General features: G+C 34.0%; 2 protein-coding genes across 6 annotated transcripts in view; both read left to right on the top strand.

Annotated features, from left to right (window-relative positions):
* LOC136026877 (tubulin beta chain-like) overlaps window positions 1–5,166 on the top strand; it is a 60,128-nt gene extending 54,962 nt beyond the window's left edge. For all 4 annotated transcript variants that reach the window (XM_065703670.1, XM_065703667.1, XM_065703669.1 and 1 more), the window contains exon 9: window positions 4,931–5,166. In XM_065703670.1, coding sequence (XP_065559742.1) covers window positions 4,931–4,999 — 69 coding nt within the window. In that variant the 3' untranslated portion in view covers window positions 5,000–5,166. The remainder of the gene's footprint in view (window positions 1–4,930) is intronic.
* Window positions 5,167–11,014: 5,848 nt separating this feature from the next.
* LOC136026876 (cytosol aminopeptidase-like) overlaps window positions 11,015–18,139 on the top strand; it is an 85,867-nt gene continuing 78,742 nt past the window's right edge. Inside the window, exons 1-2 of one of the 2 annotated variants that reach the window (XM_065703665.1) lie at window positions 11,015–11,168; window positions 15,702–15,820. In XM_065703665.1, coding sequence (XP_065559737.1) covers window positions 11,094–11,168; window positions 15,702–15,820 — 194 coding nt within the window. In that variant the 5' untranslated portion in view covers window positions 11,015–11,093. The remainder of the gene's footprint in view (window positions 11,169–15,701; window positions 15,821–18,139) is intronic. The other variant, XM_065703664.1, reaches the window with a different exon arrangement.

The following is an 18,139-nucleotide window of genomic DNA, read 5'->3' as shown; positions in this document are numbered from 1 at the left end:
ATATGGGCACTGAAACTACAGTCACTAGTGAAAGTTACTCCTAAGATTTTTATTTCGTTCACAATCGGGAAAGGGACTAGAGGCATATCTATATTCCGCTTCAGAGGGTTGAAACGAATTATCTTCGACTTGGCTACGTTAATGGTAAGATCATGACTTGAGCATTCGGTCTTTAGCTGATCAAATAACTGGTCTGAAAACTGCTTTGTTATGATAGTGTTTTCGACCAGGTAAGCGAGCACTATGGACAGATCATCTACAAACTTGTAACGGTCGTCGTGATGGTTAAGCAGGGAATTAATTACAGCCAGGAAAATTATTCCAGCTAATTTTGTGCCTTGTGGGGTCCCGCAAGAAGTATCTGACCATGATGAATCCGAATCGTTTTCGTGGAGTGCAAAGACTTTTTGTTTTTGGCCAGTTAAGAAGTCAAGTACAAGGCCAAGGGTGCGTCGTTTGGCCCCCATTTCCTGGAGATTCATGCCTGCAGTCCGGTGGCGGATTAGGTCAAAGGCCTTTCGGAAATCCACTGCGCAAATGTCGACGAAACAGCTACCTTTTTCAAGCCATTGGAGGACGCAGTCAAACATCCGTACTAGGTAGATTGTAGTACTACACTTGGGGAGTCCACCGTACTGGAATTTATCAATACGCCCATGAATTTGTTTCAGAAGAAACTTGAGTATAAAGGCCTCAGTTACTTTCGCCAAACAAGGTGTAAGTGAGATCGGGCGGACATCGTCGCATGCACTAGGGGCGCGTTTTTTGGAATAATTCTAATATAGGCCCTTTTCCACTGTGACGGGAAAAAGCCAGAAGCAAAACACTCGTTAATGATGCTGGACAGTGGTAATGCTATGAAGGCTGCCTAAACCTCTGATTTTCATTTTAAATCAATCTATTGATTCTTAGAATTTTGCTAGAGCTCATACCATATGAGCTCTTGGCTCTTAGCTCTTTCGACCTCGTCACAAGTGCCATATGAGCTCTTAGCTCTTGTTGGTAGTAGTTTACACCAAATTTATAGAAAGAGAAACTTGGGTGAAAAATAAATTAAAAGTATATGAAACCAACCTGCTTAAGAAGGTGCGGCTTTCCATACATTTAAAGGTGTATTTGTGTCAAATACATCTTATAATATAACTAATAAATATTAAACAAACACAACTTATAAATAATATGGAAATTTCTCCAAGATAGTGGAATTCAATTCAGTGAATATTTTGGTCTTAACTTTTTTACAACCGCCCTAGCATCCTTACTTCAATGAAGTTCAACCAAACGTATTTAGTTCAAATTTTTACATTTTAATGTAAGTTATATATATATATATATATATATATATATATATATATATATATATATATATATATATATTCTGGTGTTTTACTGAAGACGGCCCTTGCACATAGTGCTGAAATATTCACTGAATTGAATTCCACTGTCTTGAAAAAATTTTCCTATTGTTTCTAAGTTGTGTTTGGTTGAAGCTCAGCCAAACTTAAAAACATTTTTAGTTTTTATTTTCATATTTTAATGTAAGTTTATATTTATATCCATATATTTTTTTCTGGTATTGTGACGACCCTTGGACATAGGGCCGAAATATTCACTGAATTGAATTCCACTGTCTTCCCTATTGATTTTAAGTTGTGTTTGTTTGATATGGAAAGGCAATGTCGTCTTCGTCGCTAATAAATATTACTAGTTAGTTAGCTAGGCAGCACTGACGAAAATATGGTACTGAGTCATAAGTCAAAATTCGGATTAGCTGAAATAAAAGCCTTGAATCTTGACAAGTTTAATCTTGGAACAGTGTAAACCTCATATAACCCTATTTTACTTGATATTCATGTTTCTTTTATCTATGGACAAGAAAAACCTTATACAGGGCCAAAATTCGACCTCGTTTCCCCGTGTGGGCGGAGCGTGCGAACTTGTCACCAAAGGCTATATTGTATATGGTTTCCTTTATTAAAAGAAACGAAAGAAGGAAGAGAAAAACCCTTGGGAAATTAAACAGACATTCTTGAAAGCATTTTCCCGTGGGGAATTTAAATTGCCATGGGTTTCTCCATATAATTTTGCAAGGGAGCAGGGAAATAGGAAGTAGTTATTTTTCTAGGGAATTTAAGCTATGAGAAAAAAAAAGATGTGTATGCCAGGAATGCTGAGGGTTTGGGAACTTGTCCCCAATTGCGGATACAGTGCTTATTACTAGAAATGTTAATTGTATGTATAGAAGCATTTTAATGAAAAGTTGGACTTAATTGTGAAGAGATGGTTTTGGAACCCTTTTTCACGAAGCTTTGTTATAAAGAAGATAAATTTTTGTGTTAAAAAATGAGGTGGGTGTGAAAGCACTTATCGTATTTGAGATAGATGTAGATAATATTTTTATGTCGTATAGAAAAATGTAAAAAAGTGTTTTCTGATGAAAGTAAAGAGTGGTACTTAAATCTAAATTAAACAGAATCTATCCTATGTGTGAGGGGGGCTGCGAACCCCACTTTTTATGCTAAAGTTCGATTTTTGCTTTATAATACGTTTAAAACGAATGCTCTAATACTAAGGCAAATGGATTTGAAGAAAAAATCATAGTACGTCAAGAATAAGAGGGGTCTAATGACGCGTATTTGCTTTAAATTTATCAAATTTTCAGTCTAAATGTATTGAAAGACAATCGGTAAATATACGTTGTAATTATTCATCTGCTATATTTCTTGTACCCTTAAATACTTTCGGTAAATTACTAGAATAGTATCAGGGTAAAGAGCGAATCGTTAGAGGGAGGATGCAGGCCCCTCACAGGATAATTCCTCTGTTTTAAATTTTTATTTCGGTCTCTGCAATTATTTAGAAAAGACTTATCTTTATAAAGTCTTATCTTGCATCAGCTCAGCTCACTTCTATATTGATAGACATAGGTTGTTGTCATATGGCGATAAATGATATTTTAGTTCCTAAGATATTGTTTGTGATTCGGTCTGTCATATTCGATTAAGTTATATGGTCAAGGCTATAAATCCTAGTTTAATAAAGTCTACAGCATTACTTTTCCGGATCTTCAGATCAACCCCCTCCTAAGTTTTGCTACCGCCCTTCCATGAGGAGTGACCGTAAAATATTTTTTTTTTTTGGTCCTTTTCCGATCCTTTGTTGGGGCTGTATTTCGGGTGCCAGCTTTTCCCCTTTTTTCCTCTTTCTATTTTTTCTTCTACATTGGGGTTCTCTTAGCCTAAGGATTTGGTGGTATAAGTTTTGACCTGATCACAGTAAAAATTTGTTGCACTTTTGGTCTTTTTTTGGGGTGGGGGTCTCCTTGGAAGTCTTTTGCACATTAGTTTAGCAAGAAAAAAATTTCTTGCCCGTTTCCGGGAAAAGGAAGGAAGAAATGAACAATACAATGCGAAGTTTTAATACATTAAGCAACATAAAATGAATTTTACTCTAAGGGATTATGTTTTGAAGTTCCAATATTGAATTTTTCAAAAGTGGGTTGGGCTAGGAAAGACGGCACAAATTTAATTTTAGATTATTTTATTACCTGACTTTCGCTACTCCTTGGATAAGTTGAATATGAATGAATGCGTGTCCTTTTTAATAGAGGGATATTGTAATGTCTCTACCTTGAACATCTGTATTAGCTAAATATTTTATGTCGTTAGTTGTAATTTTTTTTCCGAAAATTCGTCACCCATCTTGGATACTGTCGTATCTGCCGTAGATCTGATATCAGGTTTATTGACTAACAAACCGAATATTCAGTCTAAAGTCATTTAGATCTTTTAAAAAATCCTTAGAATTCGTCTTTGAATCATATTTCATAACTAATAGGATTCGAAAATGTCTGTAATTTTAACAAGGATTTGTGGTTCAATTAGAGTAAAGAAATCTGATTTTGGCAAGGACAATAATATGCAAGATGGTTGACGAAATGATGTAATTTTACCTTTCATTATAGCATTTTACACCTGAATTGGTATGTTCTGTGGCCAAAGGGGTGCAAGGTAACGCTGATTAAATAAATCTACGTAAAACTACGCCTCCATTTGATTTTTAGGTACTTGTCTATTATATAAAACACACTCGGGAAGTGAAGTTTGGTGACAATACGATATGATAAAAATAGAATACTTTATTAGCAAAATTATGAATGTCATTTGTAAATTATTAAATCGGTAGCTTCGGCCTCGGCTGACCGTATCAAAGACAAAGAAAAGTTCATTATTAACGCGATTCTTGACCTAGTTCATTTAATTCATTATTAACGCGATTCTTGAGGACACCGGTTAGTTTGCTTTGACTAGTGACAGAATATAGTGTCTCACCTGACAAGTGATAGGATGTCTAAACTAAGATTTGGGATTTGCCAAGGACCGAAGAACATGCAATTATATTTTTCCAGGATAAGGGCCTGTTGCCCAAAACAAAACACGGCATCAATGAACACACCATGACTTTGTACTCTTGCGAGAAGCAATATTTTCGGAAATGTAACACTGCGTTGTGAGAGCTTTCAAGTTGTAGTTTTCAAAATTTTGCTAATAAAGTATTCTATTTTCATCCTTTTTCTTCATTAGCATTAACCAAACTTCATTTCTAGAGTGTTTTATATAATAGACAAGTACCAAAAAATAAGTTTTCAAGGAAAAACAAAGAACCATTTCAAAACTTATAATAATTCAAACTTAAACAACCAGACAGTACTAATAGAGAATAAATAAAATCACAAAATAAAACAGTAATTACAATCAGTAATCAGATCAAACATAAAGATGACAGATACTGATATAGTTTCGATCATATATCAACTTGGCGACACTATTGGGATTCTTGGCGAATTTAAATTGATTTTTATATAATAGACATGTGACGATTTTTGTTTACCATATAAACTTGTTAATGCTTTCTTTTTTTTTTATCTTAGGAAGCCACTGCTGATGATGAAGAGTATGCGGACGAAGATGGCGTTGATCAAGAAATTGAACAGGAGTAAACTATTAATGTATTCACTTTTCTTTTATAAATCATTGATTTTTACATTCTTCTTTTTTTCTAGCTAACTTGTTAAGAAAAAGGAGCAGTTTGACTAATGCGAAATTTCATTTTGTTTTAAAGTTCCAGTATTTTCAGACGGCTTTTAATAAAACGTTTACTCCTTTACAGTGATTCTTGATTCTACTTCCCCCTCTAGTTTTGCTCCTATGTCAAGTTCAGACAAATTTAGTTGCTGTTAGGTTTCTCCATCGACACAAAGTGTATGAGCCTTAGTTCACGCGTGCTGCACTTTGCCGAAAAGTGCAGTTCGAGCATCGCTTTTATTTTGAGGGGAAATACTTCGGAATTCGCAGGTATGGTAACCCGCATGGACAAGGACTAAAGCTTTACTAGAGAGTGATAGGGAAAAAAAATGCGCATACACCTAAATCAAGAAAGAGGTCAAACAGAATATGATTAACTGCGAAAGAATACGAACAAAAACATACGTAAAACATTTTTTGTATAAATAGTAAAACATTAATTAAAAAAACTAACGGTAATAGTATTGTATGGGGGACAGTGAGGAGTTAGAAGACAATTCTTCCTATATAATATGCAGAATAATTGTACCTAACACATTAGGCATACAGAACCGCTACACTTTACCCCCCCCCCTCCAATGTGCAAATATAGCTCCAATATGTTTCTAAAGAATTATATTTTTATCGTACTTAGGTATATTTCATTAGGATTGAGCGTCAGAAAAACATATTACAAGAATGTTAAGTGGGGGGACATGTCATACAAGTATCAATATTTTTAAAGAAGCATCTAAAGAAACGTAAAAGTCATTTTAAACTTAAGATCAGAAGAAATAGAAACCTATAAAATCTCAAAACAGCCAGAAATTACTAGTAAAGAATAAATGAAACCCAAAACGAACAGAAATTCAATAAATAGTCATAGCAAAAAAAACATACAAAAGGTACTAACTTTTCTTCTGCGTTTTCCCGAAAAGTGCAGTTCGAGTGCCGCTTTTATTTTGAGGGGGAATACATAAAAATACTTTGGAATTCACAGGTATGGTTTCGGGAAAATAGCAACTATTAACTACCTTTACCCTGTCTTACAGAAGATAGTTTCAATCGACTTGCTGCTGTTGAACTTGTTCTATTATTAGATAGAAAGAATGAAGTAAAACATAAGCTATTCATTTTGATAATTAAAAATTTTCTTTTGAAAAAGAAGTTTTTCAATCAAAAGTAAAGAGCCAAATTAAATATGAGCTGAATTAGTCATATATAAGCTTAATATTACCCATAAAAAGCTACAAGTCTGAGGAAGTTTGTATGGTTTTTGAAAAAGGGGGAAACATCCTCGAAAAGTCAATGTCTGTGGAAAATCGTTGGAATCATGCGGAAAAATCGCAACTTGTAGATTCAATCTACTTACTGCACTTCTATCATTAACCAGGAAAGAATGAACCAAATGAATTGTAATATGCAAATTATTACATATAAGTGATTGAACAATGAGCTATTCATATGATAATTTGAAATAAAAGTTTTTCAAAGAAAAGTAAATAGTTTACTTAAACTAAAGACGAATTGAAATAAATTTATATAATAATTCAAACTTAAAACCTAACGGAAATTGCAATGAATTAGTAAGTCAAGCTTAAAACGTAGGGAAATTCCTGCGAACAGGAGTAGGCCTAACGGCCTCTAAGCCTTCTGAAAACAATACCATCATTTGTGATTTAGTGTATCCAATTAATATATTTCGAGCCTTTTTTTTTTCAAAGTTTATAAATTAAGAGTCGCGATTTTACTCCCGCACATAACCTCGAAAGTGCTTGAATGTCATTTGCAATTTGCCAGTTATTTTTAATTCTTTTGAAAACCAAACAGTTTGGGGTAACTAACTGTAGGTAAGGAGCAACTCGGCTCGATAGTAACCGAAACTCTAAAACACGAAATTCTGATACCAATAGATACAGTAAAATCAATCGAATTTTTATGCTGATTGATTAAAAAAGAAGCTTTCCGGAAAAGAGCATCTAAAGAAGCGTAAAAGTCATTTTAAACTTAAGATCAGAAGAAGTAGAAACCTACAATATCTCTAAACAGCCAGAAATTACTAGTAAAGAATAAAAAAAACGAACAAAAATTCAATAAATAGTCATAGCAAAAAAAAACATACGAAAGGTACTAATATAAATGAATAATTGAATCTCAAAACGAGTAAAGCTTAATATTTTCTTTAAAAAGTGAACCCCGTACAAAAGGCATTTCTGGCTAGCTGTCAAAAAAGCAAGATAAGCTTTGAAAGCTTGTATTTAATTATTTAGTTTAAATGAATTTTACCATCTAACATCATTTATTTATCAGCTTTGGTTTATCTTCGTTGGAGTAAGGATGCTTGGGCTGTTTTAAAAAATTTTTAAAAACATTTGGTTTTAAATATAATATATATATATATATATATATATATTTTCCGGTGTTGTGCTGAAGACGGTCCTTGGGCATAGGGCCGAAGTATTCCATTCTCTTGAGAAAAAAAAAGTCCCTATTGTTTCCAAGTTGTTTGTTTGGCAATTTTTGACTTAGCAAGCCATGGTATAAACGACGAAAATCGATAATTTAGGTCCGTAGAATAGTTACCAGTTGTTTTCGGAACTAAAAAACCCTGGAGAATAGATCTTCACTCCTCTCCAGTCGCGGTTTCAACTCAAACAATTTTGCTAATATGAAACAAAACTCAATATAACAAAAAAGTAGCACTAAAGCAGAAAAAATGCAACAAATTGGATATCATTTGTGTCAATACATCTTACCAAGTCAAAAATAGGAGGGAGTAACAAAACTGATAGTAAAGAGGAAGAAAAAAGGGAAAACGCTAAGAAAAAAATAAATGCAATTCAACTGAAAAATGAAGAAATCATTGCATCGGAAAAAAAATGTCTGTTACCAAATTCCTGAAAGGAAACTTTTTAAGTTACAGTACACTTTCAGCTTGATAGGGTGTTGGAAACGATTTGAAATTAGGTATGGAAACGCATTGAAATAGGGTATGGAAACGAATTCCTAACTGACGGTCACATGACTCGTTCTTATTGTGTTCCGTGGCTCAGATGTAAGACTTGAAGCATTTTTAGCCGAAAAATGATGATGAATGAGTTAGGATTTAGGAATTTCATATAAAAAAAAATATGATGCAAGAATAATCAAGCACTGGTCCGTTTTGATAATATCGTATCTCACAAACCGTGAAAATGTTAAAATTTTTAGAGTGCTGTTAGTTCTACGATCATACTTACGTATAAACCTTATAGTCTTATTCTGCAGAACCTGTACTTTCCTAAAGTTGCAACTAAAGTTAACCGCCCAAATCAGTCAAAATAATTTATAGAGGGCGCTACTAAAGAATAGTACAATAAAAGTAAAATTTTAGACGGCAAATATTGTTGGAAACGGTTCAGAACTCTTAAGACCTCTAACCAACTTGCATGGTATTATGTCGCGGTGTGTCCCGCTTCTGTATTCTGGATCTCCTCAAGAAATTTGAATGGTAGGCCATTACAATTAACAACGCCAGGAAGAATGGGGACAAGACCAGTCTTAGGAAACAAAAAAAATTGGTTTTGGTGCATTGACACTGAGTAGGCTAGTGCGAACAAATTCGCATAGATCATCCAGTCCTTTATTACGCTATACTATGAGATCTTGTAGTGACTGCTGCATTCACAAAGCCGTGTCATCAGTTAATGAAGTAACCGAAGCTCCAGGAATGTAGAATTTCATTGCGTCTACAAATGTTAATTTCTATGAATTTGCAATTTTGGAACTAGACTTGTACCCAGAGAAACACCGCACTTTGTAAAAAATGGCCGATGAGATTTATTATAGTCACACATAACTTGCTTTCATTTAAGTAAGATTAAAAATGAATTCAAAGTCGTACCCTTCATTTCATACAAATGCAGCCTTTCCAATAAAATCTTAAAATCAACAGTGATACCTTTCTCAAAGACCGAGTCAATATTTTCTAGACTATGTTGCATGGTATGTATTGTCTAATGTCATTTCTTGAAGTCAAATTGACCATCATGTAAATCACCAATTCTCGTCCGATATTCATAAAGCTGGTGGTGACCAATTATGTTGGTCACCACCAGCTTTATGGTGGTGACCACTCGTTGGAAAAATAAGCTACCAATGTATCCCTACAAAGTATTTTCAGGGAAAAAACTTGTATCTTACTCCAAAACCCCGCCTTAATTGATATAGTGTCTTGTTTTAATATGTGAGTCATGCTAATAAGGATCTTCAGTTTTGAGCCGTAATGTGAGAAAAGCTCAAAAAGATCACGGTCCCAGTTTTCTTTTTCATCTTAGTACTCACATCTTAGTACAGTTTTCTTTTTTCATCTTAGGTTGTTGGTTCGGAAGGAAAAGAAGGCGTAACCTGTTCTAGTCTTGTATACGAATTCAGACAAAGCAAAATCTGCTCTCCATAACATGTGGATATTCTGGGGTAAGGCATAGAATCCTTATGACCCTTATTAGATCAGTTAAAATGGGGTTTAGAAGGAGTGCAAGATCAGGTTTTAAAGCTCCCAGGAGTGCATTTCTTAAAATATCTAGGAACTTCTGATTGAGAAAATGGTTTTTTGTGTTATGTTCTCCCGTTGCTCGAGTACGCGTGCCCGCTGTGGCGTCCATCTGGTATCCGCACGGCGTACTTATTACGCGCCATAGAGTCTGTCCAGAAAAGTGCAACAAGGATTATACTCTGAAACCACGACACACCCATATGATCAAGCCGTCGCTTGATCATATCTCTGTTGCTTTTATCTCCACGTAAAGTCCGGCTTGAACACTTGATTCTGCAATTTGGAAAATCTGCCTAGCCTATACGAGCCACCGATCACTACTACCCGAACCAGCCCCTCCCAATCATTTGTGCCTTTCTTCTCATCCATTTTTAATACTGAGCTGTAGTGTGATTTTTGTCTAAATGTATGAATTTGTAAAAAACTGAATTTAGCTATGCTATGATAGTTTTCAAATATACCGATCTCTTTCTCTCTCTCTCAATGTTTTTTAAGAGAATTGTAGAATATTAGTGTCATTGAATATGTTCTCCAAGAAAAACCTGACTTATCTTAATTATTAATCTAAACGTGAAAGTATGGTCGACACATCCTTTTCCCTTTACAAAACCAAACTATTCTTCTTTTTAATTTTTTTTTCTGTTTCATATTTTAGTCTAATAAGTATCATCATTTTAAGTACTTTGATTTCTAGTTAAATTAAACTAATGCCTTAGTTGTAATTACCACTGTTGCTCCTATCACATTTCTTACAAAGGGCTTTGATTAAAGTTTAATGGCTTTAACCCTTTTCTCAAAGCGTTTTAATCTAGAAACTGCAAAAACCTATAAAAAAACTTCTCCTGCGAAAATTTTTTTTCTTCTCTAAAAAAATCAGCTGTTTATTTTGGGAGAGATAATATTTGTCGTTGGCCACAGACTTATTATAAAAGCCATATAACCAGCATGTGGCAAAGGAAAGGTAGGCATAAAATATATGCACCCAGGGAAAGATCAGGCAATTACTCAGGTCTTTTTAAATGTAGCTACCTTCCATTTTGAATGTCCTCCCATTGTATCTACGATATATATGTATTCTGGGAGACATAATACATCGATAAGCCGGTTTCGTCTGTAGAGACATACCAAAGAAAACAAGCGAGAACCAAGCCTTAAGTACCTAATAGCCAAAATTGTGTTCGAACTTACTGAAATTAATTGTTTATTCGACTATGTATGTTTTATACAGAAAATTGTATCAGAGAAGCATTGATGATTACCGCTATTGGTAATAATAAATAAATAAATAAAAAACTCTGGAAACCATTTTTAAGTACTTAGAGGGCGTAGAACTTCATTGTCTACAGCTACATATTTATGACATGAAAAACTGATAACAGAATAAGTCTCTACACATGATTACTTTCTTTATTGGAACAAACTGATCAATAAAACTCTTTTGCAATCCACTTAATGCTCACATGTAGTTGTTGACTTTTAAAATTGTATATTCAAGAATGAAATTCTGCAGATATTTAATAAACAGGAGTTTCTCGAGGAAGTTTTCCTCAAATTCTAGAGAATCTGTGAAGGTGATTGTCAAAAATCTAGGCTAGTTTATTTATTATCCGTGTTTGATTTGATTTTAGCTGATGTTTACTTGCAACATTTAATATTTTTGCTTAAAGACTAGGCTTAGCCCACATAGCCTAAATTATTTCACAAGCTCATCTCAGTAGCTTAGCCTAAAAGTAGGCTTAACCTGCTTAGGTTAGGTCTCAATCCTCTGACAAAACGAAAATTCTAGTTTGGGGGGTTATTGCTCTCTTGGAAAGTAGCAAGGTCAAAATATACCTTAGGTATTGTCAAGCCACCATATCTACTACTTTTTTATATGTTGGGCATAGAAGATTGTATACATGGCAGGTCTATGGCCTACCTATCTGAATTCTGACAAAAAATATTTTACCTTAGGCTAGGCCTGATTTTCAGTTTTCATTCTGTTTCATTTGCCTTGGTTTTGAATATACTATTCATGTTAGTCTATTTAAACAGAATTTAGTTACTATACTTGAAATGGTTTAGGTTAGGAAAATAAAACTTTCACTAATGAGTCCAGGGCCAAAAACATACTGGGGGAGATATTGTCAAGCGTCTATGTTAATCCTCTTTTGATTCCTAAGTATTAGAAATTTTGTCTTCTTGACAGGTCTAACCTATTGGAATTTTGACAAAACAACATTTTAACTTAATTTTTAGTTATCTTAAATTACCCTAAATTGTATGTCCAGTAAGGTAAGGTAATGATGAGCCTCCTGTGCAACATCTTGCTGGTTATGTGAGATGACTATGGTTTGGCATCCCAGGTTAGCCTGTACTCTCCACTGGCCCTGATCAACTCCTTTCTTGAATATTTCCTATATCTCTAGTTTTAGACTAGATGATGGTTTCACAGAGGCTGTTACAGTGAGAGACAGTGCATACAGAGAAGAAATGAAGGCATGCACATTGATGGCAATAGGGGACTTAAGCTTCTTTATGTGACCACTTGTAGGACTTGCAAGGGATAATACAGAATTAGCAGTTGCTATCCCTTCAAATCTAAATACATATTTTAACCCCAAAAGTGGCAAATTTTCCACAATTGACCTACAAATTATGTCAATAAACATTTTGAACAAAAATTATATAAAGAAATTGATAACCTTTGTACAGACCACTTTGCCATAGTTTCTTCATTAAATGAACCAGCTAAAATTCTGCCACATATCCTCAAATATATTAACACTAAAGCATGTTGGACTATGTTCAAAAATAAGCTTAATGACAAAATTATAAGTCTCACCCACAAATCATATACTTCACTTGTAACAGCTGACATGCATGCTGAAGTTTTGGCATCCACGCTCATAAATATAGCTAATCCACAAGACAATACCCAGGAAAACAATCCCTAAACACACTCCTGAAGCATGGTGGACAAATGAGTTCCAAAATATAAATTTGCTAATAGTCTTTCCAGAGAAACACATGAGCCAATTATACATAAACTCAGAAGCCACATCTGTGAGAAAAAAAAATATCTCCCAACCAACTCTATTATGAACTATTATATAATAATCCTCATTATGATAATGATAATGAAAAGGCAAATTTAATTGCAATTCTTTTCTCAAATAAGGTAACATCAAATAATAACAGCATCACCAACACAATCTTGATAAATCTGATGTACCAGCTTCCTCAGGATCAGAGTATATAACCTGTCCATTCTCAATTCGTGAACTGAATAATGCAATACAACATATTAGGGCTAAGGCTACTATTAGCTACAATAACATACATCCTTCATGGATAAAAAATCTCACCCCTTCTTATAAACAGGAACTCCTAAATTGCTATAATCATGCATGGACTACATCCAAATTTTTCAATATTTGGAAGTATTCATCCCTCCTACCAATATGAAAGAAAAATAATTCCAAATATGACCTTGAGTCTTACAAGCTTATAATGATTACTCCTGGTTTGTCGAGAAGAAGAATATGATGCCTCATACTTAAACTGGTATCAGGAAACATCACTCCTCAACATATGCTTTTATATTTTTAACAAATTCAATAAATGAATCCCTATCTAAAAATAATATCCTAGTTGCTGCATTCCTAGACCTTGAAGAGGTATATAACAATGTGAACCACCAGATCCTTTTAGCTAAACTTGCAAGTCTTGGATTACTCCCAAAGCTAGTATACTTTATAAAATCTTATTCTTGTGTAGGTCTAGTCTCCTCACCCAAAACTACAATAACAAAGGTCTTTTGTCAATAACCAAAGGTCTACAATAACCACAGGGTGTAGTCCTAAGCTGCCTCCTCTTCTCCCTATTTCTCAGGGATGTGAACCTCCCACACACCAATTTCTAATATGCTGATGATCTGGTATTATGAGCAACTGTCAATATCTTTGAGATTGTACGTTCAAATTTGCAAAAGTCACTATTCCTTTTTGAAAAATTTTCTCAAAATTTTGATTTACCCATTGAACCTACCAAGTCAAAAATGATCCAATTCCACCATAAGAAAAATAATGTTAGTACAAGACTAACTCTAAATGGAGTAATTATTCCAGATGACAATTAAATTAATTACCTAGATTTCATACTCGATAAAAAACACAATAAAAAAATGCTATAGAAAATTAAGAATAATAAAAAGACTACTATCCACACCCTGTGTTGTAATGAGAAAACTTCACTCCAATTTTATAATCGCATATAAGACTTCATATTGATTGTGGACTCATTGTTTATGATGCTTATGCAAAGACCCTGATGCAAAAAATTGAAACAACACAAAATGATATAATTTGTCTCATATTGGTCTTAGGAAACCAACATGTACAAAGTTTCTGCTTACTTAGAGTGGATTATCAATAATAAATGAAAGATGAAGATCTCTTTTGATGAATTATCTGACAAAAATTGAAGCCAATAGCTCATATACCCAGCATAACTGGTTAAGAAATCCATCCATGTATAGAGGCATTTCAAATCAGTATGCCAATACCAAGAAGAAATTCCCAGTGCCAGCAAAGTCTATTGCACCTACATCCCACCCCACAGAGTTGGTCAATCTCCATAATAAACACTAATTTCTGAAAGTGGACTAAAGAATTCCCCATTGCTCCTGTCCAGAAATAATTTTCTGACCTTAATAAAATTAAATATAAAAACCATTTCCAGATTTGGTTGATGGGTCCAAAATGAATGAGAAGGTGGCAAGTAGAGCTATCTCCCACCCCTTAATATTGCAATGGGTGAGAGAATGTATAATAATGTGTGTATAATGTCTTCAGAGTTAAATGTCATAATCATGGCATTAGAGTACCTCATGAATAATCAACCTTTGATTGGTAATTTACCAAATATTATAGTTTATATAATTATCCTGGGGAGTATTTGTAAATACTTTCCAATATTTGTTTTTTGGCTCACTTTGTGTTTATGATTCTTATAGTCTTATAGCATGTGAGATGATTACTGTTTCAGGTGTTTATTTAACTGGTGAATGATTTTCTCTGCCTTTAGTAATAATCTTTTTGAGGTGGTCTATGATTCTTCCACATCCATTTTATTGCCAAAAATCTTTTAATACCCTCTGTTCCTATTGAATTAATCAGTAGTTTGTATATACATGTGTGTTTTTTTTTTTTTTTTTTTTTTTTTTTTTTTTTTTTTTTTAATCCAATGTTTGGTACAAGATCTATAGAAAAATTACATAGAAGTTCACCAAGTGTTTCCGCTACAGGAAAAAAAAATCATTATGGTACTTTTTTCTATTTCCTATGATCTTTTTCTCTTTGTGATGTTATTTGGCCCATTTTCTGTGTGAGTTATGGGTCCTTTTCTTTTTTTTTCTACTTCAGAAGTAATTTTGACTGACTTCCTGATGTTTATGAGGTAAAAAAAGCTAAAAATAAACTATTAATCTATAGCTCTTTATGCTCCAACAACACTGTTTATTAGTAAGGCCCCACCTCTGTGCTCCATGTTTAAATGTGCTTCATCCTAGTCATTTGTTTGGGAGGGCAGGGCATGAGGCACAGCTTGCTTCTGCCTTCCAATGTTATTACATGTGTTCAATTCTAATTTATTTTGGCTGTTTTTTTTTCTATTTGTACCCTTAACCTCTCATAAAGATTCCATGTCCTTACAAATGTATTTTGTGCATGAATATTAAATTGTATTAATTATTGTTACTATTTATCCAAATTCATTTTTTACATTAAGCTGCATAGGGTCAACATAATTGTGGACATCTTCCCCCTCATTCTGTTGAGAGCTTCAGTTTTGGCCATCTGCCAAAACTTTTAAATAGACTACCCACAGAATCAATAACTGAACAAAATTGAAACTTAAAACTAATATCTCCAGAATGCGTAAGAAAAAAAAGAAAGAAAATTGTTTCAGCTGATATTTCAACATTTTCTCTCAGTATTTTTTTTCAAGATTCATTTGCTTTTCGTTATGCTACTCTAAGTTGACTATTGGTTAATTGAGATATTCTTACTGATTGTATTAATTTTTAGAAAGCTACATTTTTGTTTGTTCTCAATTTTTTTTAGAAAGGACTGGTACTAGGTGTTTATGAAAGTGAATCTTCATCCATTGGTGTAGAGCTGACACATGCTGCTGGGCTTGTCAATAATCAAACTGAGAATAAGTTGATAAATCTACTTCATCTGTGAGTATTATTATATATTTTTCTCTATAAAGATATCCCAGAAAAAATAAGATTTTGCTAGGTTTCGCTCTGTTCTGGAACCCTAGAAATTTGTTTTTGGAAGGAATTTTGATTTCGTGGAATTTTAAGCATTATTTTTATAGAATTAAACGTTTGAACATTCGTTTTCAGAGTTAATAGCTAAATAAGCCATGTGAAGTTTCCTGGCACCAGTTTTTTTTATATAGAAAATAAATTGTTTTGATTTTTGACAAAAAGATAATTTTTTTGAGAGAATATTAAACACTTTGTTTAGCTCCTCCCAGTATTGTGGCTTACCATGCCAAAAAATAGAAACTACAAGCAATCAATAGTTAAAAGTTTAATTAGATAATCTGGCTAGACACAGGTTACTCTGATTATTAACACAAAAGATTTATCAAAGTGGCATGCCATTTATGATTTAAATAATTCAAAATGGAATGCTACCCACTGACTCATTAAAAGCTAATTACAGCCTGGGAACAATGCTTCTGAACACATTAATTGCTTCGATTATGAACATATATTCTATTTTATTCAAAAGTGCCTGCGGAAATTTTCCAAGATGAATTGAACACCAGAATAGTAGTGGATGGGGGGAGGGTTGCTGAGGAGTACGTTTTTTAGTTTTAAGTAAAGTCGTAACTTAATTGTTTAATTTATTTTTAATTTTTCGCTTTTGTAATATAAAAACCGGGGGAGCTTTCTCCTCAACCGTTACTGAACTTAATGCTAAAGTTCTACTTTTGTATATCAACCCTTCAAAAATAAAATCCACTGAAAAAGACAACACCTTTAGATTTTTTTTTTCGAGAAGGGGCTTTGAAATTCCAAAATGGCTCTTTTAGAATGTGATGTTTATGTTCTTAGGGGAGGATTCGTTAGAAAAATGTTGTTCCTCAGTAAACCCCACCCCACCCCACCCCTTCAGCCTTTGTGAAAGTAAGGATTATAATTAGTATTTATTACAAAAGACAGCCTAGAAGAAATGATGCCTAAAAGAAAGCTGGATACATAAATAACGAATAGAAAAACCTTGGCTTTAATTTACCTAGAATACAACCCATTTGAACATATCTTAACTATAAGTTGTAATAGTGAAAGTTTTAGCTTTCAAGTCTTCCTAGTTTATAAACATTGAAAGATTTTATTTAAATAGTTTTATATGGGTCTTAACTTTCAACAAAGTTCTATGTAAAGACTTGTTAACAAGCACTGATTCCAGGGGGCACTAAGGGGTAATTTTACTGCTTTACTTGTCTTTAACGGTGAAAAACCAAATCAGTGCTGTTCTTTATTGCCGCTTTTAATTTGCAAAAAAATCAACTGCTTCTTTAATAGACATATTTTAAAACCTTAATTCAAACTAATATTTTTGAATAGAAGCATTTGCTTGCTTTTGTTTGCCTGAACTCGCCATCAGAAAAGCAACACTTCACTGTGTCCTAGTGTCTCTTTCACAGCCTATATAGACACCAGTTGTGCGGAGTCGTATCTTGCCCATAGAAGGATCTCAACACACATCTTTAGACTACGCGTTAACCTCCGGCGCTCCCAGAGCCAATCAGCGCGGAAAGATCTTGGCTCTAATCCAGGAGGGAAAACAGAAATTCCTGTTGTGATCACCGTTAATTCTGGCATTAATCCCCCCCCCCCCCTTGTTAGGATTGTATAAGAATGCTAGTTCATTTATTAATAGATATGTCTATCTATTATCCGTCCATGCGTTCTATATAGGCTGTGGAATCCAGTTTCCAACTTTGAGAGTGTCTGGTTTCGACGCAGCGCCAATTAATGTCACGATGATAGCGATGATGACAGCGATGATAGCGATTAATGTCGCGATGATGTGTTGCTTTTGAAAAATGTCCATGCAACTGGTGTCTATATAGGCTGAGGTCTCTTTGTCACTAGAGGCACTAGACTAAAAATATCATGATTGTTGTCTGTTCATTGGTGCCTACAGGAAATTTTTCTGGGGGCGGACACCTGAATAGTAGAATTTATGAAATGGTATAGTTTTGTGAATGGAATACTTTTGCTAACTTGGAAAAAACGGTCGGTATTCCGTCCTCTCTGTGAAAAAAAGATCATTGAAGGCACATGTGCTACACTGCAACCTCTGATTTAGAGGGGTATACAACACCAAGAAAAAAAACGACAATGGGTGATGTGTATGGAGAACTTACGATGTTATTAGGACAAATTATGAACATGCCGTGATTTCGAGAAGGTACGGGCCCGAAGGTCTTGTATCTCCGTGCCTGAATTAAGGAATCGGAATTGAGACCTATAAAA

Source organism: Artemia franciscana, chromosome 5, assembly GCF_032884065.1.
Source record: "Artemia franciscana chromosome 5, ASM3288406v1, whole genome shotgun sequence".
Taxonomy (NCBI): Eukaryota; Metazoa; Arthropoda; class Branchiopoda; order Anostraca; family Artemiidae; genus Artemia; species Artemia franciscana.
This window is presented reverse-complemented; position numbering and strand designations above follow the sequence as displayed.